Raw genomic sequence first — 26,409 nt, 5'->3', positions numbered from 1 at the left:
CCTCCAGGGAGAAAACGAGGAAGTTCCCAGAGAAGTCAAAGAGAGGAAAAACATTTCAATTCATGAATATAATAGGAATGAAGACCAATTCAGGATTGGCTATGGCTTTCTCTCAAACATTCATGAGAAGGTCACACCCACAAGGAAGCATCATCAGGCTGTGCCTTGATTAACAGGCTAGACTCCGCTTCTATGCATATTTATCAAGTTGACATGGAATAATGTAACTACCATACATCTCAATGAGATGGGTTTACACGGTTACAATAATGCGCTCAAATATAATTATTGTTAGGATGGTGCAAGACAGGGCGCTGTTTCATTTTGTTGTACATAGAGTCACTACAAGCCAGAACGTACTTGATAATACCAAACACCAACATGGTTTTCCAACTGCAAATCCACTGAGAACCTGTATCACAGATCCAGAACCTAGATTTCCTCTTTTCTTGTCAGTGCTATGCGCCCGTTCCCGATGCCTCTCATTTGGCTTGTGAATTTCTTTCTTGTTATTCCTGAATTTAGGCCTCAGTAGATGGCCTTGTGGAGTTGAATTTGATACCACTCACTGGCAGTGCTCTTAAAGTTCTACGGTAATCACTTGGAACTATAGTAAATTAAAAACAAAATGCAAAGGAAACTGTTGGCTACTTTCACTGCCCCTTTCTTTGACTTTGTGGTTCAAGCCAAGAAGTATGTTTCTAAAATAGTTTTGATGTGAGAATTGCTGTAGGAAACTATATAGCCTCAAATTGGCAGGTTTAGAGTTCTTTGAAATAGTTAATGAAATGCTTCATGCTGAGAACCTTGTAGAAATACTTTACTTAGTTTCTGAAAAACCTTTGGATAATGCTTCCCCTAAGAGTTTCAGAAAAATACCAACAGGGTAAAAAAGTACTGCTTTTTATAGGTTTAAAAAGTACTTAACATGGGTAGCGGGGGAACAGGACACTAACCCACCCAAGGAAAGAGGGACCAGACTTCAACCCAGTGCTCCAAGATGTGAATGCAACATGCCGGCATGAAGCAGGGAGCCAGTAGAGAGGGCTGAGGGTCAGGCCCCAATCCCAACTACGTGGATAGCCACCCCTCTCCCCAGAAGAATTTACTTCAGAGGACAGCACTGAAGCTACAGCTCAGGGAGAGGGACATGTCTGATCAGAGCACACGGGAGCAAATGAAGAGGAAAGAAGAGAGAGTGGAGCACATCCTGATCCACCAAGCCTTGAGGATGATATCCCTGCTTAGAGCAGCCAGTGCATAGAGAGGACCATGTGGCAGGCCCCACTAAGAGACATAGCATCCCTCACAGACCCATAGCCCTACAGGGGACAACACTGGAGTCACAGTGTGGGAATTGCTCCCGATCTGACCCCACCACAACGAGGAGCAGAGCAAGGAAGTCCCGAGGGAATACCAAAGATATGAGGGGCCAGGCCATGGCACCCCATCAGACACGACCAGAAAATACTTTTAACGGTCAACAAACAGACCTTGAACTATTTACAGGCTTTTCTTTTTTTTGTTGTCATTGGTTTTTTGTTGTAGTTATTTTCTTTTCTTTTGTTGCTTTGTCTGCTCTGTCTTGTTTTTGTGCATATTATCTCTGCATGTCTATCTAAATAAAATAGGCTGGAAAACAATCTAGAGGAGAAAACAATGGGACTGACAGTTCTGCGGGGACATGGGAGAAGGGGATGTCGGGGAAAGGAAGTGATGTTAACAAACCCAGAGACAAGGGAACAAGTGATCCAAAATCAGTGGCAAGGAGGGTATAAAATGCCCGGTAGGGCTTAATCAAGGGCAATGTAACCTAGAGGAATTACTTGAAACCCAAATGTAGGCTGAGCATGATGGTGAGAGAAGAGGAAAGTAAAAGGAAATAGAAGAAAGAACTAGGAGTCAAAAGGCATTTATAGAGGTCTAAATACAGGCATGTACATATGTAAATATATTTATATATGATGATGGGGAAATAGATATATGTGCATATATTTGTAGGTCTAGTATTAAGGTAGCAGAGTGACATTGGACCTCCACTCAAGTACTCCCTCAATGCAAGAACAGTTTGTTCTATTAAACTGGCATTCTATGATGCTCACCTTCCCGACACATCGCTGAAGACAAAGTGGGTGCAAAAGCAAATGTGGTAAAGAAAGCTGATGGTGCCCAGCTATCAAAAGATATAGAGTCTGGGGTCTTGGAGGCTTGAAGGTAAACAAGTGGCCATCTAGCTCAAAAGCAACCACATGGAAGAAGCACACTAGCCTGTGGGATCACAAGGTGTCGAAGTGATCAGTTATCAGGCATCAAAGAACAAAAAAAATCTTGTCATTGTGAATGAGAGGGAGTGCGGAGTGGGGACCCAAAGCCCATCTGTAGGCAACTGGTCAGGGAGAAGATGAGCCAGTCAAGGTGCAATGTAGTAATGTTGAAACATACAGCTTTCCTGTAGTTCTTTAATGCTTCCTCCCCCCACTATCGTGATCCCAATTCTACCTTACAAATCTGGCTAGATCAGAGGATGTACACTGGTACAGATAGGAACTGGAAACACAGGGAATCCACGATCGATGAGAATGGTGAAACCAGGAAGGTGGGGTAAAAAGGGGGAACCAATTACAAGGATCTACATATAACCTCTTCCCTGGGGGACAGACAACAGAAAAGTGGGTGAAGGGAGATGTCGGACAGTGTAAGACATGACAAATAATAATAATATATAAATTATCAGGGGTTTATGGGGGCAGGGAAAAATGAGCGGATACCAAGGGCTCAAGTAGAAAGCAAATATTTTGAGAATAATGATGGTAACAAATGTACAAATGTGTTTGACAATGGATGTATGTAGGGATTGTTATAAGAGTTGTATGAGCCCCCAATAAAATGATTAAAAAAACCAAATTTAAACAATAGGACAAAAGAGAACTAGTGAAAAGCTGCTCTTTCATTCCCTGAGAGGTCAGTCATTAGTGGACAGAAGCTTTATTATGGCAAATGATATTTTCATTGCTAATGGAACTTCTTGGAGGACAGTTTAGGAAAACACTCAATGGAGATCAAGTTAAGGATATTTTGAAGAAACTAACAATATGTTAGCTTTGTAAACAGAACTGAACTGAATTTAAGATTGTGGCCATCCTGTGGAGTAACTCTTTAATTTATGGAGTTACACTATAATAATAATAATAATAATAGTAAAATTAACCGAGGTGGTAAATGTGTAAGGAGCCTGGTGGTGCAGTGGTTGAAGTATATGGCTGGGGACAGAAAGGTTGGTGGCAGAACGATGGGGTGTTTCTACTCTGTCCTACAGGGTGGATATGGTAGTTACCTAATTTCATGTCAGCTTGACAAATACAGTGTAAGTGTAGAGGGGAGCCTGTCAATCAGGTCACAGCTTGATGGCCTCATTTGGGAGTGCGACTGAGATAAATGGCTCACTGGAGGACAGCCCCCTTCCCTCTCCCCCCCCCCCCCCGCCCTGCCTTCACCTTCCTGTTGAAGAGCCACACTGGGAGCTGCCAGAGCCCTGTGATGCTTGGTTGCATAACCACCGCCGGATCCACCATTGGATCCAGATTTTGCACCCACCCGCTGGTGATGTTCCTGCATTCTGCATCGTTGTATGTAGCCACTTGGGTCTGAAGAGGGACTTACGGACTAGTATCAGACTCATGGACTAGCATTGAACTTCTGGACTTGATCTAGACTGGGCTTGGAGCTTTGCTTGATATATAATTACTTCTGAATATAAAGCTCTCACACACATACATGAGTGGATTTGCTTCTCTGGTCAACATGGCCTAACAGTTGCCATGAGTGCGAGTAATTTTTAAAGGCAATTTTTAAAGTTCCACATAATTTTTAAAGAAAACTTTTGATTGTGAATTGGGTGAAGGTTTACAGAGCAGGTCGCCATTTCTGCATTCACATATTCATACACATATTTCACGTCATTCATTGCAATCCCCTCAATGACTCATTTTTCTTCCTCCCTGTGTTTCCTGTTTCCACTCCTTTCCCAACTCTCTGAACTATGTCCTCAGTAAAAACTGTCCTTTGAGCTTAAGTGGTTGATTATTGTACCGTGGACGGGGTGGCGGTGCTGGTGGGGAGTACAGTTCTAGACCTAATGGAGGCTTTAAGGTCATAGCCTTGAGGGCTCCACCAATCTGTCTGACCAGTATACCTGATTTCTTTTTTGATTTTGGTTTTTGTTCCAGAGTTTTCTTCCACTCTATTCCATTACATGCTAGTGTGATCCTTTTCAGAGCAGTTGGTGGTGGTAGCCAGGTACCATCTAGTTCTTCTGGTCTCAGGGTTATGGAATGTGATGCTTGTGTGGTCTTAGTCCATTGGACTAATGGTTTCAGGATGTCTTTCTATTTCCGCACTCTTCTATCCTACAAGGAGCCTTGGTGGTATAGTGGTTATACCTTGGGCTGCGAGCTGCTAGGTTAGCAGTTTGAAACCACCAGCTGCTCCTTGAGAGATAGATGAGGCTTTCTTGTCCTTTAAGCAGTTGTAATCTCAGAAACTCAATTCTAACCAGAAACTCACAGGGCGCAGTTTTAACCTGTCCTATGGTGTCGTTTTGAGTTGGCATTGACTTGGCTGTGGTTCTTTTCCTTGCCTCAGATAGGGAGGGCTTGATAGTTGCGCCTCAGAGGGTCACTCACAACTCCCTGAGGTAAAACGTCTTTGTGGATTATGTTATGCCAGTTGACTGCCTGGACCCCATCATCCTGAGCCTCCAGGTCCTGTGTCTTGCTCCTTTAAGGTATTTGTTTATGCTAAATAAATACATGTATATAAATACTTATGTCAACCTGCATATATTTGTATGTATATTTCCCTCTCCTGTCTACACCTTTTCTACCTGCATGTCTATCCAGGCGAGTACTTGTAGATCACAGTTATTACAGAATTGTGTGTACAACATTATGCAATTTATTATTATTATTTTACATATGTACGGTAAAGTACATTAATCTTAAATGCATGTTTAGATTATTTATATATATGTTTGAGTGTAGTTTGACTTATACATTTGTATTAGAATTTTGAATCTTTAAATTTTAAAATCTGGGAAGATTAAAATCACCACCAATTGGGAGGGAGGGAAAAAAATGAGGCACTGATACCAAGGGCTCAAGTAGAAAGAAAATGTTTTGAAAATGATGATGGCAACAAATGTGCTTGACACAATGTATGGATGGATTGTGATAAGAGCTCTCAATCAAATGATTTAAATAAATAAAAACAAACAAACAAAAATAACCACTACCCTGCCATTATATATTTGTTAAGCAATTTGCTGCTAGGACTTTTCGTATTTGTTTCTAAATGAATTATTGTTCTATAGTAGATGAACTCCAAATTTAGCTGTTTAGAACAGCAAACATTAGCTCAGAGAAGTCCCAGAGGCGAGTGGGCTGCAGTGCATTTCGTGCTGTGGCTCTTCCACTCATGGTTTGCAAGTCTCACCAAATGACTGCATGCTACCATGCAAATCATTTGCATGGGACTCAGATGAGGGAATTGGTCAGGTTTGCCACCCTGCTTAATTTAAAAGGAGCGTGAATGGGGGTGGGGTCTCCCTGTCATCAAGAAAGGAGAGCCAGGCATAGAGGATGTTCTTTTAGCCTCCAAGCTTTCTGCAAATGAAACCTCCATCTAGGAGACACAGAGCTGTGATGTCAGAGACGTGGAGAAGTGTTGGCTGCAGAGGCAGCAGCACCAACAGCGTGGGACAGAGTGGTTGTCTTCCCAATCTAGAGGGTGGAAAATCTGAGGACCTGCAGGCAGGAGGCTTGCTTGCAGAGTGGGATCCTCCAGACACTTAATTGGGAAAGCTAGGTTTGTTGACCTACAGAGCTATAGCCTACCGTCTTCAGGTTGAGGCTGTGTAACATGGTGCACCCATTGGGCATTTACTGACAGTGCTCAGGGAGCTTTGTCACACTTCCTGAGTAGGACATAGGCCAAAGGGCCGCATGACTGAGAGCCTGAGGACCAGCAGGAGGCTGGCCTGTGGATATAGTTGAGAAGAGGCACTTGTAACTGGAAGAACTGTGTCCTGAGTGTTTCTGGTGTTGAATTGTAAAAACCTAATTAACTTCCTAAATTAACCCCATGAGTATAATCTCAGAATTCAGTATGGCCATTGCGACTAATTTTCAATATCAACAGAAAAGCAGAAACTTCCATGGGGATGATTAGTGTCCAAATTGGGAAAGCAGGTTGGAGGACAGAGGTAGGCCTGACTTCGCCTCATTGGAGTCTGCCTTGGCCTGTGAGTTTGATTGTTCATCCCAGTTGTGGGGGTAGAGGAAGTCAGATGCGGCCTCCATGGCATTTTTACAGTAAGATGGTTAGGAGAGACCTGACTGAGTCATTTAAATTTAATGGCCTTCCTTTTTTCCCTAATGGCTTACTAAGTACTAAGCATGGTATCATTTTTCTGATAACATGTCTGAAGTCCATGGGACAAAGTCTTGCTGTCTTCTCTTCTAGGAGGATTCTGGCTGTATTTCTAAAACAGATGTTTTTGTTTTTCTGGCAGCCAATTCAATATTATTTGCCAACACCATGATTCAAAGACATTGCTTCTTTGATTTTCCTTATTCATTGTCCAGTTTTATATGCATGTGAGATGATTGGAACACCAGGGCTTGGGGCAAGTGTACCTTAGCACTTTCTACTTTTTAACATTACAAAGGGGTCTTTGGTATCAAATATGATTTAATTTATTGAACTGTGGTTTCTGTGGGCACTGACTGTTTTAACAGATTATGGTGATGTTGTTTATTGGTCTGTGTGGGGATTTTTGTTTTCCTTATGTTGAAGTGTAATACATACTTAAATAGTAGTCTTTGAGCTTCAGCGTGAAGTCCTTCAAGTTCTCTTTGCTTTGAGTAACCAAGGTTGTACCATACAAACCTGATGCACACTTAAATTTTTATTTAAACCACACGCTGTTTCCTTGTTCTGTCTGAATGACTGCCTCTTTGTCTATCTAAATTCTTCATGAGTACAGTGAAATGTTCTAGAATTTCAGGGCTTCTCAAGATTATCTATAATTTGTTATCTTCCATAGTCAAATGCCTTTGTGTAGTCAATAAAAAACAGGGAAATATCCTTCACTTTTCTTTTACTTTTAGCTAAGATCCATCTGATATCAGCATTGCTGTCCTTTGTTCCATATCCTTTTCAAAATCTACCTTGAGTTCCTGACAAGAGTTTGTGTACTGTTGCAAGCTTATTTGAATTATCTTCAATATAATTTTATATGGAAGTGGTATTACTGATATTTTCCAATCATTTCAAATACTGTTGGATCTCTTTTCTTTGGAGTGGACATGAGCATGGATCTCTCCAGTCAGTTGACCAGGTAACTGTCTTCAGAATTTCTTGGTGTAGATAAATGGCGCTCTTCCAGCATGGCATCTCTCTGTTGACATTTCTTTTGGTCTTCTTCAATTCCGGAAGCCTTCTTTTCCCCTAGAACCTTCATTGCAACCTGTACCATCTATTTTTTATCATATGCTGCCTCCTGAAATGGTTAAGTATCAGTGAAGACATGATGTAAGTGCCATGTCTCACCTCCAGCTACACTGCAGGAAAGAGAATCCAACTCTTCGTCTCTCCAAGGATCATTGCTTTGAGGCAGAGCTCAGATATGCCTCCACCCTCCATGTCCCTTTACCTTCTTGACACCAATAGTTCTTTATTTGCTGCTCTTATTCTGTGTTGGGTTCCATAAGCCATTGCCGTGGCCCCAGCTCACAGACGATCCTTACAATAGTAGGGGTTTATTAGGGAACTTTACAGGCTCCCTTAGGATGAGAAGACATGAAGAATCCAGTCCTCGTCTGCCACGCTTCTCAGCTCTGTGCAGCTTTTGTACTTCATTGCTTCTTCCTGTTTCTCTGGTTGTCTGCCTCTCGGCCACGTGTCCCTTAGCCCTGTGCCAGCAGGCATTACAGAGTTCCTTTAGCACTGGTAAATGCCCCAAACACACCCCTCTCTTCAAGCCAGCTTCCAGTTTGAAAGCACTCAGTTGTACTTGCTCTGGGCAGTGGGGAGTCCCCTGCTTTTTCTCCTTGCCTCCATGCAGCCTCGGACGCACTGCCTTGGTGCTGCACCCCGAATGCTTCTGCTGACTTCTCCACTTCAGGCAAGGCTCTCACGTGTGCACCACTGGTGGCTCTTCCTTCTTCATGGCTGTGGGTTGTGGATTCTCTATACCTGCTTCTGAGGTTCCTCACTCTTAGATCAATGGAATGGCAAAAACGACTGATCCCTGAGTTAGAGTCTTGTACACTTTGTTTTCATCTTCCAACCAATTATTTGGTGGGAATTTCAAAGACTATGGATAGAAGAACCACATCAAGTAACTTCACTTCACCACAGTCAACCTTGGTAGAGTGACCCTGCATTGTTTCCATCTTCTTTTGATGCTTTCAGCTTCATTCAGTTTCCCCCATAGACTCCTTCAGTATTTCACCGTGAGGTTTGATTTTTTCCTTTAGTTTTTTAAGCATGAGAAATGCTGAATGTGCTCTTACCTTTTGGTTTGTCGACTCCAGATCTTTGCACATTTCATTATAATGCTTTATCTTTTCGAATCACCCACTGAAATCTGTCCAGCTCTTTTGCGGTAGCTGTCGTATGATCAAGAACAAGTTTGAGAGTCTCTTCTGATGTCCACTTTGGTCTTTCCTTACCTGGCTTTTTAATGACCTGTTGCTTTTGTTATGCCTGGCATATCCTTGAGGTCATCCTACAATTTGTCTCTTGGTCCTTGGTGTTCAGCGTGTCAAATCTATTGCTGAGATGGTCTCTACATTCAGATAGGCGATCTATCCTAAAGGTCATGCTTTGACTTTTGCGGAGTTTGAAAATTTTCTTCAATTGAATTTGAGTTGCATATGAGCAATTGATGGTCTGTTCTAAAGACAAGCCTTGGCCTTGTTCTGACTAAAGGTATTGAGTTTCTCCATTGCCTATTTCCACAAATGTGGTGAATTTGATTCCTGTGTGTGTTAAGCAGGGTTTTCTAGAGAAACAAAACCAGGACATTTATGATTATATATGTATATAAGAAGATAGATTTATACAGCACGAAGGAATATAACATCTAATTAGTCCACACAGCAGTACAGAAGACTCAGTTCAGCTCATTTCTGTGGAATAGTTAATACACTGCAAGTCCTTCAACTCAGGAGGGCTGTTGGGTTTAAGGTCAAGAAAGCAGACAACCGAGCATTCTATTGGGCAATGCAGGCAGAGTCTGCCCACAGGCAGCAAACAGCAGGGCGGCTCACCAATAGTAGCTGAGGAGCTTAGTGAAGTAGGCTGGGATGGGATATGGAATTCAAGCAATGCAAGAAGGCAAGATCCACCAACCCCAAGCTTAAGTGATGTACATACCAGCAGTGTGGTGAAGCAGGTCTCGAAGCAACCTCATTTAGCAACATGATCCACAGGTTGGCTGTCTCACAGACAGTGTAGCTCACAAGTTAAGGCAGAGAACTAGCTAAGGCAGCTGCATGCTGGTTGGGTCACCAGAGAGCAGGGGGCGGGCCTTGGCAAGCCTTTTATCTCTTTCCCCTCCAAACTGAGACCTGATTAATCCCACATGTTCTTATTGGCCAGGTTGGCTCAATAAAATTACCTATCAGACTGTGTATTCCATCTGGCAAGGCCCATGTCTAAAGCTAAAGCTTTTGTTGTTGAAAAAACATTTCCAATGAATATGTCATTGGTTTTGCAAAATTCAATTATGTAATATCTGGTATCATTTACATCACCAAGATTGTATTTTCCCACTACTGATCACCAGTAATTAATTATCAGTACATCTTGATTGCATATTTGTTCAATTTTAACTTGCAGAAGTTGGTAAAAATCTTGACTTTCATCATTATAACCATTAATGATTGGTTTGTAAGTCTTATAATAGTAATTTTAACTGATTTTCCTTGCAGTATGGATACTATCTTATCACTTACAAGAGTATATTTTAGTAGTTTTTGAACTATTCCTCTTTAAAAAAAATAAAACAAGCTGCTAGGTTTAATCTCAAGGATGTAAATAACTGCATTTACATAAATTGTCCAGACATTCTAATTAGACAGACAAAGACTGGAAAAAAGCAATATCCAATTATCTAAGACAGACAACTAACAAACAGCATGGAGTCTATTCGGACTCATAGCGACCCCCTAGGACGGAGTAGAACCTCCCTTCTGGGATTCTGAGAGTACTTTAAACAAAAGTTTTATTGGCATTGTGTTAGTCTGGGTACTTTAGAGAAACAAATCCACAGAAACTCATGTATAAGAGAAAGTTTAATATACAGGGTAAGTGCACATCAAGAAAACATCCCAACCCAGCGCTGCCCAAGCCCACAAGTCCACCATTAACCCATATGTCCAATACCAATCTACAAAGTCCTCCATCTCACAGAACGGATGCAGTGATGCCGACTGCAGGAGGAAAGCTGAATCAGTGAATGTGTAATCATCTCAGTGCTGGCAGGGGTCTCCACACAGCTGCTCCAGCACCCAGGGCTGCATCGGGGTAGGTCCATGCGGCTCAAGCAAGGAACTGGCTAAGGCAGCTGCACCCTGGTCTGACCATCACAAAGAGACCTGAGAACTTGAAAGGCGAGGCTCACTGGCTATTTACCTCTCCACCCTTCAGTTAACCCCACATGTGTTTATCGGCCAGGTTGGCACAATAAACTTTTACTATCTTAGGCATATACTTCACAGATCATACAATGTAATTGTTCAGTCATATTAAGAGTCTTACAGTCGCAATCACTTCAGTTAATGGTAGAACATTTTTTGTACTCCTTGATGAAATATTCTTGTGGACAACAAATGCCAATTGTTCTCTAATTTTTTCCTCCACTTTTCATATTTTTTATTAGAACAGAATCATGGTACCTCAATCATGGTACCCCAATACACCTCAATCAGAAGAATAAAGAATAAAAACATCATTAACAGCTGCACAAGAAATCAGGCAATAACTCGCTAAGAAACATTCAATGTCCTTTGGCTCTTATTGTTATTATCTTTTAAGACGTTTTAATCGTACAGTAGGTGCAGTTTCACAGGGCAGGTCACATCAATTCACACACATTCTGACTGAACTCCTCCCTGCAGTCCCCTCGCCGGGCCACCACGTGCCTCGCTTCCTCGCGGTGTCCCCTGTTTCCATTCCTTCTTTTTCCCCCCTTTTCTAACCCTGGGTATTTGGTTGTTGGGTAAATTTTTTAAAAACCTCACTGCCACAGTTGATGTTGACTCAAAGAGACCTTGGGGGGCAGGGTAGAACTGCCCGGCGGATTTCCAAGACTGTAACTCTTTATACAAGTAGAAAACCTGTCTTTCTCCCACAGAGCAGCTTGTGGTTGGGAGCAACTGATCTTAGGGTTAGCAGCTATGCTACCAAGGTTCCTTGTTGGGACACGCTGCTGTGTTAAATTTCAATGCTTGATGACTCCAATGTTGAAGGAGTTCAGTCCCTGACAGGAAGATTAAAGGTCATTGTTCTAAGGGTCCAACTCATCAATATGATCGGTTTGTAATTTTGAATTTTGTTCTACTTCTAAAAAAAGGAATGTTTCTAGGTCATTTATTTGTCAGCGAAACGCTGTGCTGGGGTGCTGGGTTAGGGAAAGAGAGGCAATTGCAGTTCCTTTGCTTTGGGGTTGCTGCTTGTCTTTGGGCCACATTTAAATGACCAACTCAGTGTGCCATCAATGTAAGTACTGGACGAAGTGTCTCTACCCGGTGCATTGGGAACGTGGACATGTTAGTAGATTGGCAAGTAAGAGTTGTGATATTGATCCTGTCCAAAGTTCCGTGCAGCCCAGAGGAAGGTTTGGGCTGGAGGGGCTGAGGAAAGCCACTCACAGGTAACATTGTTATATTTGTAATAGGCTGACTTATCAAATGAGACTTTTTAACAATGAAAAGAACACTAAAGATACTTAACTTAATATCATTAAAATACTTCCTTATTGACTGACATACTGTCTTCATTATACTGGTAGACCTATTATTTAACAGAAAATAATAACTATTCAAAACTTTTTAGAAAACAATACATTCTAAGAGCAAAATTGATCCATGAGCACTCATTTGAAAACAACCTGAATTGAATTATGACTCGGTTTTAATTAGCTTTCTAGTTGTATCAATCTATAATTTCATGTCACTGGTGATTTTCTGAAGAATATGTATTTGCTTTTTATTATTATTAAAATTTTAGTTCAGTAGTTTTTTTCAAAGTTGCCTTTTGTGGTTTTAAAATTTGAAATTGACATCTTTAATTGATTCCTCTCTGTGGAGCAACATATTTTTAATTGGGAAAATATTTTCTCTGTACTTTGTGAGGTACCTGATAATCTCAGAACATAGCACTTTTTGTAAAGGGATGATCTTCTCAGTTCTTATTTTGTCATATATATATATATATTTCATTTATGGTTTTATTTAGTACAAATAAAACTCGCAAATGGGCCATCTACTCATTTTCTTCGCTGCGCAGCCTGGCGTTGGGATTGGTGACTCTGATGGCCAGCTGGGCTGCTCTTTCTACAATGGCTTTGCGATTCTTGGAGGAAACGTTGTGAGCAATCTCTGCACAATACGACTTGTTGCACATCAGCAGCACTTCCAGCTCCGATGTTGTGGACCAGAAACTTGCGGAAGCCACTGGGCAGCATGTGCTTGGTTTTCTTGTTGCTCCCATAACCAATGTTGGGCATCAAGATCTGGCCCTTGAATCTTCTCCGAACCCTGTTGTCAATGCCTCTGGGCTCGCGCCAGTTGCGCTTAATCTTGACATAGCGGTCGGACTGGTGCCAGATGAACTTCTTGGTCCTCTTTTTTACAATTTTAGGCTTCACCAAGGGTCTGAGGGCAGCCATGATGCCGGTGGGAGATGGATGTCTCCTCCGTAGGCAGCGCCGAAGAAGAGCCTTATATTTTTATTATAGTGTGATTTTGTGTTTAGCACAGATAGCTTCAGCTAATGTGTTTTTTTCTCCATTCTGAGGCAAAATCATAAATCTAAGGCAAAGCTTGTCAAATAAGAAATCTGTTTATGCTTCCTTTGATTGTTTCGTTGTTGTTGTAGTCGTTGTTTGAAGTTGTCAGGCCGGCTCTGAGTTAGAGGGGCCGTATGTACCATGAAACAAAATGCTGTCGGTCCTGCAACAACCTCACAGTCGTGTGAGCCCATGACTGCAGCTACTGTCACTGCAGCTCGTTTGAGGGCCTTTCTCTCTTCCACTGACCTTCTTCCTGTACTGTTTTGCTAAACTTAAATAATGTGAACACCGGGGAGCAGCCGGGCCAGCTGAGCACCCCAGTGACGACTGTAAGCTCAGTAGATGGATTCTCTTGGGAGGAGTTGGATTTCACTCCAGTTGTTGCTTAGTCAGAATTGACGCCGTGGCAATGGGTTTGTTAGGCGTTCTCTTCGTCAGTGTGGATGTTGGTTTGGAGTAGAGTAGGGGACAGAGAATCACCCAAGGGTACTGGGGAGCAGGGAGCTGAGCAGAGGAACACCCTCCTTGAATGGTGTTCTCTGGAACCTTTGGGCCTCTGTAGGAATCTCACCTTTTCTTTGAGTTGTCTCTCCCCAGGTGGGAGCGATTGCACCAGAGAATGAATAATTCTGACTTGTTTGAAGCCAGCATTTTAATGATTGAATAGAAACCCAAGTGAGTGGGCTCAGGAGATTTTGACCACTTTCCACAATTCCTTATCTTCTAGTGTAAGCTGCTACCTGGACTTTCGCATTAGGCTTCTAATTGGCTTCCCAACAGTTTTCACAGCAGCAGAGGGATTCTTTTAAAATGCAAATCAGATCATTTCAGCCCTCTTCACAAATTCTCCCAAGGCTTCTCATCTGAAATAAGTTCTCTCTTTATGATTCTGTTGACTGTTTTGCAAAACTTAAACACTGTAAATATTGGCCAGGCAGGGTGATGTGGTCATCTCAGTGAGGATGGACAGCTGAGTCCTCTCCGTATGGAAAAAGCCCTACTTAGAGCTGTTAGGAGTCCCTGGATGGTGGAAATGGTTGCGGGGCTCCACCTCCTTTCAAGCAGTTGTCCATTTGAGTCCATCCATTGGCCCCACAGGAGACTGTCCTGAAGACCTGCTTTCAAAACAGGTGAAGAACGTCGGAGCATAGTTCTGTTCTGACACACACAAGTTACCATGAGTTGGAAAGCCAATACAGGGTCATCGTGAATTGGCATTGAATCAGTGACGGTGGGTTTGGTTTTCAGTATGCAAGTACTTGATAGGAAATGACTGTTCAGAGACAATGGTAGGACATAAACGTTAATGGTACAGTTCGATTAAAAAGAGCCCCAGAAATGGAAAAAAAAAAAAAGAAAACACTGGAAATTTAATCTTTGGGGGAGAAAAGTCTTTACTTAAACATTCCAATTTATTTTTCTCTCAAGAATAAACACAAAAGCCAAAATTCACATACACACAAATAACCTTCATGACATTATTTGTTGTTGAATGTTTTAGCAATATTGGAGAGAATCAAAGCCCATCTGTAGGCAACTGCACATCCCCTTACAGAAGGGTCACAGGGAGGAGACGAGTCAGTCAGGGTGCAGTGTAGCAATGATGAAACATACAACTTTCCTCTAGTTCTTAAATGCTTCCTCCCCACAACTATCATGATCTGAATTATACCTTACACTCTGACTTGACCAGAGCATGCACACTGGTACAGCTAGGAACTGGAAACACAGGGAATCCAGGGCGGATGATCCCTTCAGGACCAGTGGTGAAGAGTGGTGATCCCAGGAGAGTGGAAGGAAGGTGGGATAGAAAGGGGGAACCTAGTACAAGGATCTACATGTAACTTCCTCTCTGCGGGATGGACAACAGAAAAGTAAGTGAAGGGAGACTTTGGAAAGTGTAAGATATGACAAAATAATTTATAAATTATATGACAAAATAATTTATAAATTATCAAGGGTTCATGATGAAGGGGAAAGTGGAAGGGGAGGGAGGGGAAAATGAGCTGATACCAAGGGCTCAAGTAGAAAGCAAATGTTTGAGAATGATGATGGCAACAAATTTACAAATGTGCTTGACACACAATGGATGTATGTATGGATTGTGGTAAGAGTTGTATGAGCCCCCAATAAAATGATTAAAAAATATATATTGGAGAGAAGTGCTAAAGCATCTATCTGTAGAAAAATGTAAAAAAAACTAGAAAAATGGTAGAAAAGCTAGAAATTAAATTTCCAGGGAAAATGAACTCTGTCTACACTGAGAATTTAATAGGATAAATAATTTTAAAAATAATAATAATTGTGAGAAGAGTATAGAGGAGAAATTTGTAACTGACAAAAGGGCCTGAAAGCCACCAAATGATTTACTAAGGGAAATAGTGGGATTTCTGCAACTAGAGGGTTTTAAGGAAAGAGTATTAATGCCTTCCAATTATGGTTTTGTGTCTGCTCCCTAATGGCATGTGTACTTGCAATTCCTCCTGGCCCGATAAGAAGATTCTGAAGTCCTGAAGAGAAGGTGTGTATTAGAGGCACCTCTCCTGAGAGGAGAAGCTAAAGGGAACTTGAATCACATATTAGGAATTATGTAGGACACAACGGCCAATCCTCCTTTCTTTTCCCCAGACCCATTATAAGAGAACAAGGGTTCTTTAATGACATTAAAGAGTAGCAAATTAACTGCTAATCAGAAGAGATAGCCCTTTATATAATTCATTGCCATGGGCGGTCACAGAGGTTACGCTTTGGCTAGGTTAAATATGGGCCCCCATATTTAATGATACTTTCAGCGAGAAACAGTCATATTACTTTCTCCAGTAGATGGTTCGCAGGGACCTCTGGCCAGTGGGTGTCTGAGAAACTTTGATGAGAATTGTGCTAAATATTGTTTTTAAACTGAATCTCCTCGGCACTTAGGTGTGGGGACCAGCCTCCACAACTGGTGGTGCTTTGGGGGTGCTTGTGTAATTGAAGGGTAAATTTAAGAAATATCAGACAAGGCATTCAAGGGCTCACCTCTTCTACGAAGACCGGAACCAGAGTGGAGGTGAATGTAGGCTCTCACAAGCTTATATAATCTCGGGCATGCAAGCCATGTCCGACACACATGCAACGGGGATATGTCAGAGGCTTGCACGTAACAGTAAGGGTACATAATCGGAAAAGGCGGTACTAGGCATAGAACTGTGACAGGAAGGCAAATACATAGCAAGATGGGTGGGTTCTAGAGTTAGGATGGTGGCTTCACCTTGATCATCTATCTCTGAGCTGAACTCTTCTCCCTTGGTCCTTTTCAGAAGGGCGTGGGCCGGACTTAGGGTGGGGTGGTCTGATCCCTCTTGATGGCAGACAGCCTTCAGGCAGATGGCTTTCAAGCAGTTGACCTTCACGTGTATAGTAAGCAACCATTGCTTACAAGCAGCATCTTCAGATCGACATTATGGGGTGGGGGGAGGACAGTGTGGGGACCAACTTTAGTTAGGAGAATGTGACTGAGATGCATCTCCAAACCATAAACTTGAAGGCCACCCTCTATGAATTTCGACCCTTAGAATCTTTAAAACATGAACTTAGAAAATTTTTCCACATGCACCCTCTTCCCGGTTCTGTTTCCCACTCATAGGCTTCCCACTCTTTCTTCAGTCCCAGCTTCTCTTGTGGAGATCTGAAAATTCTTCCTAATCAGAAGCAATTGGAAGGTATGGTGCCCAGAAATAGGTTATTTGTAGTCTTTGGGAGCAATTCAGCTTATTTATTGTATGCCACCGTTATGTCCACCAGTTTGCTGGTATTTAAAAAATTTTCTGATGAGGATGTAAACATTTAGACATATCACTTCCATTGAATGTGATGGGCACTGTATTTAGACAGACTGCAAAGTCTCATAGGAACATAATGATGCAAAAGAATAACAGTAGCTCCACCCATGACCTTCAGCGAAGGAGGTGACTCTGAAATTGAGTCTTGAAAGATGAGTTCACTAGACAGGCAAAGTACAGAGGTGTGCTTTGGGCAGAAGAAATAAACAATAGGCACAGATCGAGAGATGGAATGTGCCAAGTTCAGGGAACTTCCAGTAGCTTCGAAAGGCTGTACCCCAGGGTTTGAGAGAGGTAGAAGATGAGGCATGAGAACGAGGGAACCGGATGGTGGAGCATCCTAGAACCTCTCCAGCAGCAGTACTGAATCCCAGTGATGAGGTGGTGGCAGGTGGTACAGAGAAGAAGAAGGGACAAGGCTGGCGATACGGACAGCCTCCAATAGCCCTGCCCTGCGTAGTCTTTGGCTTCCCCTTCTGACTTCTCATCAACTGCTTGGCGAAGAGCCGTACCTTTCTTTATTTCTGCTAACTTTTAAAAATTGAGTTTAAGATGGAAGTTTACACTGAAAATTAGCTTCTTATCTAATAATGTCTTTTCATTTATTTATTTAAAATTGTTTTATTGGGGACTCATAGAGCCATATCTTTCACACGACTTCGTGCTTCCATCATTTTTACTCTCTACCTGAAATCATTCATATCATGAACTGAATCGCCAGTGCTAACAGCAAAAAGAGGAAAAAGAGTCCCCCTGCACTGGAAGCTGGAGGTTGCCGTGAGCCATGGCTTCATTGGGTTTGGCCTGGTGTATGTGTTTGGTCTTCTTTCCCCGGGGGTCCGTCTAGAATTAAACCACTCTGAGGAAGAGGAGGCGGATTTCATTTGCCTGACCCTCCGCTCCTTAATTTCCTGGGCTCAGGAAGCAGACAGGAAAACATATAAGGTCTTTGAAGAGCAGATGAATTCAAGTGTTAAGAGTCTGTTTTGTTAAATTACTTCAGCTTACAGGATAATTTAATTAGAAAAATATAAAACACCCAAACTTGTTTTCCTTTGTAGTGCTATACAGATAAAAAAAAATTCCATTGTTAGCCACACAGACTTGTAAACGTGGGCGTTCTATGCCATATTGCTATTTCTAAGGCGATTCATTACATTTTAAACTGTTGTATTATCGGGAGGGGCTCCAGTAGAAAACAGATGTTTTGAAAGTGACGGCAACATATGTACAAATGTGTTTGACACGATGGATGTCTGTATGCATTGTCATGAGAGCCCCCAATAAAATGATTTAAAAAAAAGTTGAATGATCAGAACATGCTTTGTAATGAGGCCTTTCTCTAGTGACTTCCTCAAGAACACGGAGTCGCTGGCAGGACATATACATTTGCTTAGCATAGAAGGTAAATGGATGCGTGCTGACTCTGAGTGAAGCCACGTCCATTGTAGTTTTGGTGGATGGAGTTTAACTACACGGACAGCACACAGTGTAGTCCTTGTGCGGCTCGTAAAGAAAGACGAATGGAACACACAGTGTGGCAGCTGCAGGAAACAAGTTTGCCGCGGATCCTTGTTGAATTCAATAGAGTGCAGCCTGTCCTTTAAACCCCTGCGTTTGAATCGATGGGCTCATTGTGACCCCCAGACGGGGTTCTCGGTGCTGGACGTCTTAGGAGAGCAGACAGCCTCCACCTTCTCCTGTGGACCAGCTGCCCAGTGCTCCCCGACTGACAGCGCCGCCAGGCCTCCTTCAATCTGGTCTCTTGGTAAAGCTCAGTCCCAGTGCCACCTCTGCCTAGAGCTCATGGCTCGTCTTTCGGGAGACTCTTGTGGAAATCCAGTCAGCTGGAAGCGAGTGGAGGGTGGGAATGCGACCGGAGAGGGCCTTTCAGACCACAAGAGACAGAGGAGGAGCCTGGACAGTTGAACGACTGGCTGCTTTGCCCCCCTTCTCCTCACTTCCATGGTGTCGATATTGTTTCCAGCACATTTTGAGAAATTCTGCTTTGAGGAAAGACCGGGCTGTGCCCTGTCAACATCTAGTGGATATTCATCTTGTCAGGAAGGGCTCAGTAATCAGAGATCCCTTTCAGCTCGAGCACTGAAGTCCTTATTAATCGTTTGCTCTTTTGGACTGAACACCACCCATAAGTCTTTGCTGTCAGCAGTGAGGTGCATAGCCTGGGTAGACCCACATTCCCCGCTCTGGTTTCAGGCCTGCTGGTGCAATGAATCAATTGGCTTCTTCCAGTTCCAAATATAGTTGATTTTAAAGGCAGTATGCCTTACTGTGACTGGGCTTCCTTTAACAAGGTTACTTATTTCTAGTTGTGTGAAAGCGAAACATAAGCTTTTAAAAGAGCTTTGATGTCAGATGATAAATGTATCCTTTCAAAGACTAAAAATAGGGGGAATATATTCACTACAATTTTAAAGTTTTGTGTTCTTTCCCCTTTAGACCTCAGCTGGATTGCCAAAGTACAAGTGAATCAACCAGCGGTTCTGAGGCGCGCGGGACAAATCCAGGCTCGCAGAACTGTAAAGAAGGAGTGGGAAGTAAGCATCCGTCTTGAGCCTTCTGTTCTTACAATGCATGCTCTCTTCCCTCAAGGCCACAATATTGAATTTTGCTCAAGATGCATCTAAACTTAAAAGATTGCAGCTGTCCATGACTTATTTTAATAATTCATGTATGATGATGATGGCTTGGAGAAAGATAACACATTTATCCAAACAAGTTAAAAATCTTATCACCCTTGAGTGGCAAAACCGCAAATGAGTTTGAAACATCTTTATTCATGAGTGAAGTAAATGACATATTTTCTCCACACATTTATTCAGTTTCTTAGACAGGCCTTCTCTGCCTGTCTCTTATTTTAATTTTAAAACCATGACATCTAAACCTTATGTGCTCACTGTTGAGACCCTTAGGTATAATGGTTGACTTTCTTTGACCGTCATGTTTACTCTTCGTTTTCATAAGCCATTTTTCAAAAAATGATGTTCTGAAGAGCTGTGGTCAGCATATTCTCAGTGTACAGCAAGGATATGCTGTGCGTCACAGGACTAAGAGAAACTCAGAGTTATTGCATAAGTGGGGCGGGATTCTGCTATTGAATCCTGTAGGGTGGCATGTCACAGTTTACTCATTCTTAGAAAAATGTTCTGATTGAAAAAATACAAGGCAAATTCTCAGTATGAGTTGTGAGCTGTGAAGATTGTTTTACAAGAGGAATGGGACTAAATTTATAAAAAAGGAGTAAAAAGAGGAAGTTGGAGTCTTATTTTTTTTATTATATTATCCCAGGTCTCAGATCTCAAGGTAAAATGTAGGATAGAAGCCTTCTTGCTCTCAAGTTTTCTCACATTAAGGTGAGCGCCTTATGGTTGGGATAGAGAACCCTTGATCTCTACTAAGGGTTTTAATTCTGGGTATCTTTGGGAGGAAAAGATTTATTTCAGAATAGAGTTGGATTATCCCACCTCCCTCCTTTTTAAATCTTGCATAATGTGTGATCTTATTAATCACTCTAAAACAATATGCTATACTTATATATAAATGTTACGTCCTATACAATAATATGCCTTAAAACATTAGAATTTAGCAGCCTTATTTTGTTCTAATAATTATCTAACTAACCTAGTTGGAAATTAATTTTTCACTTCATATTTATTTATTTGTTCCAAACCAGGTCGCTTGGCTCCTGAAAGCTGTTACCTTTATTGATCTTACTACACTCTCTGGAGATGACACATTTTCCAATGTTCAAAGGCTCTGTTATAAAGCCAAGTATCCAATCCGGGAAGATCTCTTAAAAGCTTTAGATATGCATGATAAAGGTAATGTTGTATATAGCCTGTTCATTATTTACCTGGTTACAGTGTTAGTCACTATTTTAAGAGAATTCAGGACAAGGTTTCGCTGCTCTACTGATATTAATAAAATTCACAAGAGAAACTTGCCATTTGTACACAGAGAAGCCGTTCAGAGTCTCCTTTGAAAAAGCACCGGTAGAGACTCTGATTCCTGGGTTTAGGTCAGTTCTTTCTACCATGAATTAAAGTTGCTGGTCGAAAGTTTCTTTTTATTTCTTTCTTTCTAAGTCTTCAGTTTTGGAAATTTTCTATCTAGTGACTCTGAAAATACTGATTCTGATTCCCTAGCCACATGTGAAAAAGCCAGTCTCATTACTTAATAATCACATCTCATACATTTCTGTGAGTAAATGAAGTGCTTTTGAGAATAAAATGCAAATGGAATATATTGAATGCTTGCAGATTGGGTTAGCTCTTTTGAAAGAAACCATGCTCACTCTCTTAGCAGACATGAGAGAAGGACTTTCTAAAGGTGCCGTAAGTTTAGAATTTTAACATTGAAGAAATGGAGAGACCCCTGAGAGTCGATCCCCACGTATTCTAACTGAGGAAACAGAGAAGGAAGGCGGAGTGCTGTCTCTGAGATGATGCGCTTGTTACTGACTCGGCTGGGGTGAGGAGCTGGATCCCATTTCCATAGACAAAAGTCTCTGAGTGTTTGCCTGTAATGAGCGCAACTGCAGATGCTGAACTCTCCCAGTGCAGGTAGTTTGGTGAATAATTTGGCGATAGTTTATAGTTCAGAGTACTACCACGCTTAAAAGCATGTGTTTCTCGTGTTCCTTCTGATGGCGTCACTACCTCATGTAGAACACTTCGAAGTAACGGCTTTGCATGAGTCTCATGATAGTACTTTGTTAGATGGCGGAGCGTTCTATTTTATTTACTTAATTCCAAAACGTGGTCCTCAGAAGGAGTGCTTCTCTCCCCAGGTGTGGGTTTTGCAGGAATGAGTCTGTTGTCCTTGAGTCAGTTTTGACTCATAGCCACCCCCTGCAGAGTGGCCCACTAAGCTTCCTTGGCTGTATTCTTTCTGGAAGCACCTCTTCAGGGGCTCTCCCATGGAGCTGTGGGGTAGGTTCAAGCCACCAGCCTGTGGCTTGTTCACCAAGAACTTACAAGGTATACTACCAGAGCTTCTACAAAGAAGGACTCCCCAAACCCAAATCCAAACCCACGGCCATTGAGTAGGCACTGATTCAGTGTAGATTTTCCCAAGGCCATACATCATTATAGAAGCAGACAGCCTTAGCTCTCTCCCCAAAAGAGAAATGGAATTAGTCAAATGTCCTTTTGTTGTTGCCCGTGTGGTCCTTCTTCAAACTCATACAGTTCTCTTAGAGGTTTTCTTCTCAATCACTATCCTGTTTGAGTGAGGTATAAGCCTCTGCAAAATAAATCATTCTAGTGAGCCATGACCGTCCTGTTTATTACTTAGGATTTTAAAAATAATGGTATTTTATTTACCATCGAGAACAGCATATCAAATTGTTTTATTTATTCTATAACCGTAATGATAAGAAAAATGATCCATGTTGTCAAGATCTGGAAGAAAATATGGGAAGCAGAAACTTTTTAATCTGTTGCAGCATTGTAGGGGAATGAATTTTTTCCTCTCATTTTAATTTCTGCAAGTGTTGTACTATAAATAATAATTAAGTGCATATTATGCCAGTTGAGCTTCATATAAAATAGACTGTAATGATTTTTCCCCCTCCTTCATAGGCATCACTACAGCTGCTGTTTGTGTTTATCCTGCCCGAGTTTGTGATGCTATCAAAGCGCTCAAGGCTGCAGGCTGTAACATCCCAGTGGCCTCAGGTAAAATTGGTTGTGGCTTTTGCTGCTGCTTTCCAGCAAGGCCCTAGAGCTTCAACTCAGACATATTAGGGTATTATATGTAGTTGTGGACTATACAGTAGCCATGAGTTAGAATCAACTAGATAGCAGTGGGTTTGATTACCATTGGACTCTAATTTTTAATCGGCTTTCTACATCTAATTAGTTGTATGGATTCATTTGTTTAGTACTTAGTAATTTCCTAGTGAAAACTCCCTGCAGTTGAGTTGGTTCTGACTTATAGTGACCATTTAGGGTTTCTGAGATTGTAAATCTTTATAGGAACAGATGGCTTCATCTTCCTTCCAGAGAATGGCTGGTGGTTTGGCGCACTGACGTGGTTAGTAACCCAGCGCCTATCCCACAATACCACCAGAGTTCCTTAATTGACTAGTAAGTGGCAGGCATTCTGTTAAGTCTCAAGAATACAGAACTGGATCCCTGTATCTTTATGGAAACATTTGTTTAGGAGGGATGGTCAGATTAAAAAAAATCCTAATGTAGGATGAGATATCATAATCCCGATGTGCAGAAGTACAATTTTAAGTCTGAGTAAGGCATAATGTGTTCTACAGAGGTTGCTGACACTCAGAGGTAGTAATCCTTACCCAGGGTCTTAAAAAACAGGGAGGAGTTTGTAATATTACTATGATGGGAAATGGCATTTTAGACAGTGGAAATCACATGCATGAAGGCTTAGAAATATGTCCAAGAACCGAAAGTGTTTTTCAATTATTGGATACTAAAAAGTAGGTGAAAATAAAGTTATGAGGCTTGGCAGGTGGAGCAATAGCCTGGGGTCAGACCATGTTTGGAATGGCATGCCAATGTGTGGGACTTAAACTTTATACTGGGCTTGGGCAAGACACCAAAAAGGCTTTCAGCAGAAGTGTGACATGCCAGCTTCATGGTAAAGAAAGGTCAGTGGTAAGAGTGAACATACTAGAAAAGAATGGCAATGGAATGTGGGAGATTCATCCCATTCATTGTGAGTGATGGTAAGAGCCAAACCGTGGCCTAGAACATAAAAGAGAGGGGGCCCTCTAAGATAGACTCCACAGGATTCGAGACAGAGGACAATCTTAAAACCTCTAGTTTGGGATATGTGTACCTATGAGTGTGTGGATTGGTGGATCCTGCTGCTTTCAAAAAGCAGTCTATAAAGACCATTAATTTAATTTTATCAGGACGACATGAAAAGAAACATCGTATGCAATATTCATATATATGATCCATTTGTGAGGATTCCCAAAGTACCTGGCAGCTATGCCTTTGCAGACCTGAATTTTTCATCAGCCTCAGTCAACTCAGCCTCTTCTTTATACAGCAGGGAGATGCGCTTTCCTCTAAGGTCGCAGATCCAAGGAAGTTAATAATATCACGGACACACAAGAGGTGAACTATAGATGTAGGAATGGAATTAAAGTTGCGCATGTCAATATTTATGTAAAACTTTGAACAAGATGCTGTAATTTAATTTTATGTTAAGGTGTATCTGCCTTTGCCCTCCCCACCACCCAAGTTTTGTGGACTGTTACAAAGGTACACTAAGTAGCATTTGACCTGTTGAACATGGGGTTTCTATGAAACGGAACCCGCTCAAAGGCACCCAACAGCATCCTCACCACGGGCAAGAAACAAGATCGATAGCAGCCTAAGACTGATTCCTGTGAGGGAGTGGTTAGCCATACTTCCTCTTGCTAACGTTTTTATCAGGTCCGGTATAAACTGGCCCTCTCCCACACACCATTCTATACTCTGCTGAGTTTGACAATTCTTTGGAACGGCCCAACGCATGATCATGGTGTTTCACAGGTTACAATTTGGGACCAGGAGTTCCTCAGAATATAGTAATTTGACCAGGAAGACTTCTTCGAGGCAGCACCCACAGGCAGGCCTCTCTTGGGCCTAGTCTCCTTGGCCTGTTCCTTGCCCAGACGCATAGAACTCTTTGTTGTTATTAGGTGCCGTTGAGTTGGCTTTGACTCATTGTACCAAGTATACAAGGAACAATTGTTTGAGCCCAATGTTGCAGCCACTGTGTCAAGGGCCATCTTGTTGAGGGCCTTCCCCAACTTTACCAAGCATGATGTCTTTCTCTAGGGACTGGTCTCTCCCGACAATATGTACAAAATACCATCTGGCCTCCAAAGAGCACTCTCTGTACTTCTTGAAAGAAGACAGATTTGTTGGTTGTTTTGGCAGTCCGTGGTACTTTCAGTATTCTTTGCCAGCACCACAATTCAAATGAGTCAATTCTTCCCTGGTTGTCCATATCATATGAGGCAATTGGAAATACCATGGCTTGGATCCAGGGACATCTTTGTCTTCAAAATAACATCCTTGCTTTTCAGCGCTTTAAAGAGGTCTGTGCAAGCAGATCTCTTGATTGCTGCTTCCGTGAGCATTCCTTATTGATCCAAGCAAGACAAAATCCTTGACGACTTCCACTCTTTCTCTGTTTATCAGGATGTCACCTAGTGGTCCAGTTGTGAGAATTTTGGTCTTCCTCACAGTGCGTTGTAATCCGTACTGAAGACTACAATCCTTGCTCTTCATGAGCAGGTGTTTTGATTCCTCCTTACTTCCAGTGAGCAGGGCTATGTCATCTGCATATTGCAGGTTGTTAATAAGCTTTCCTCCAATACTGATGACTCATTTTTCTTTATATGATCCAGCTTCTCTAATTTTTTCCCCTGCCTACAGAATGACTAAGTGTGGTGACAGGATACAACCGTGATGCACACCTTTGTAGTCTTCTCTTGTTTTGTTTGTAAAACTTCCTCTTGATCCATGGACAAATTCCGTATGAGCACAATGAAGTGTTATAGAATTTCCATTCTTCTCAAGGCTATCCATCGCTTGGTTTGATTCCCCAGAGTAAAATGCTTTTGCATGGTCAACAAAGCACAAGTAGACATCTTTATTCTCTGCTTTGAGCCAAGATCCATCTGACGCCATCCATGTATCCCTTGTTCTACATTGTCTTCTGAATCTGGCCTTAACCTCTGGCAATGGTACCTTTTCAGGGTACCATTGCAACCATTGTTTGATGATCTTCAGCAAAATTTTACTTGCATGTATTTTAATGATAAACTCAAAACCAAACTCACCAAGATAGAGTTGATTCAACTAATAGCATCCCTTTGGAACAGGGTAGATGTGGATTTCTGAAGCTGTAACTCTTTTTTTGTTTTTTTAATCATTTTATTGGGGGCTCATACAACTCATCAAAATCCATATGTCCTTCCATTGTGTCAAGCACATTTGCATATTTGTTGCCATCATCATTCTCAAAACATTTTCTTGCTACTTGAGCCCTTGGTATCAGCTCCTCATTTTTTCCTTCCCTGTTACTCCCTCCCTCATGAACCCTTGATAATTTATAAATTATTATTATTTTGTCATGCCTTACACTGTCGGACGTCTCTCTTTAGCCACTTTTCTGTTGTCCGTCCCCCAGGGAGGAGGTTATATGTAGATCCCTGTAATTAGTTCCCCTTTTTCACCCCACCCTCCTTCCACCCTCCCTGTATTGTTACTCTTACCACTGGTCCTGAAGGGATCATTCATCTTGGATTCTCCGTGTTTCCAGTTCCTATCTGTACTAGTGAACATCCTCTGGTCTAGCAGGATTTGTAAGGTAGAATTCGGATCATGGTAGTTGAGGTGAGTGGGGGGAGAGGAAACATTTAGGAACTGGAGGAAAGTTGTATATTTCTTTTTTTTAAAAAACATTTTATTAGGGGCTCATACAACTCTTATCACAATCCATACATAAACATACATTAAT

General features: G+C 41.8%; 1 protein-coding gene and 1 pseudogene across 1 annotated transcript in view; one reads left to right on the top strand and one right to left on the bottom strand.

The window, feature by feature from the left end:
* Positions 1–26,409, top strand: part of DERA (deoxyribose-phosphate aldolase) — a 164,211-nt gene that overhangs the window by 37,363 nt on the left and 100,439 nt on the right. Inside the window, exons 2-4 of the mRNA XM_075552024.1 lie at positions 19,360–19,457; positions 20,594–20,741; positions 22,503–22,598. Coding sequence (XP_075408139.1) covers positions 19,360–19,457; positions 20,594–20,741; positions 22,503–22,598 — 342 coding nt within the window. The remainder of the gene's footprint in view (positions 1–19,359; positions 19,458–20,593; positions 20,742–22,502; positions 22,599–26,409) is intronic.
* On the bottom strand, positions 12,549–12,970 carry LOC142451159 (large ribosomal subunit protein eL32-like; annotated as a pseudogene).

Source organism: Tenrec ecaudatus, chromosome 6 (assembly GCF_050624435.1).
Source record: "Tenrec ecaudatus isolate mTenEca1 chromosome 6, mTenEca1.hap1, whole genome shotgun sequence".
NCBI classification, from domain to species: domain Eukaryota; kingdom Metazoa; phylum Chordata; class Mammalia; order Afrosoricida; family Tenrecidae; genus Tenrec; species Tenrec ecaudatus.
This window is presented reverse-complemented; position numbering and strand designations above follow the sequence as displayed.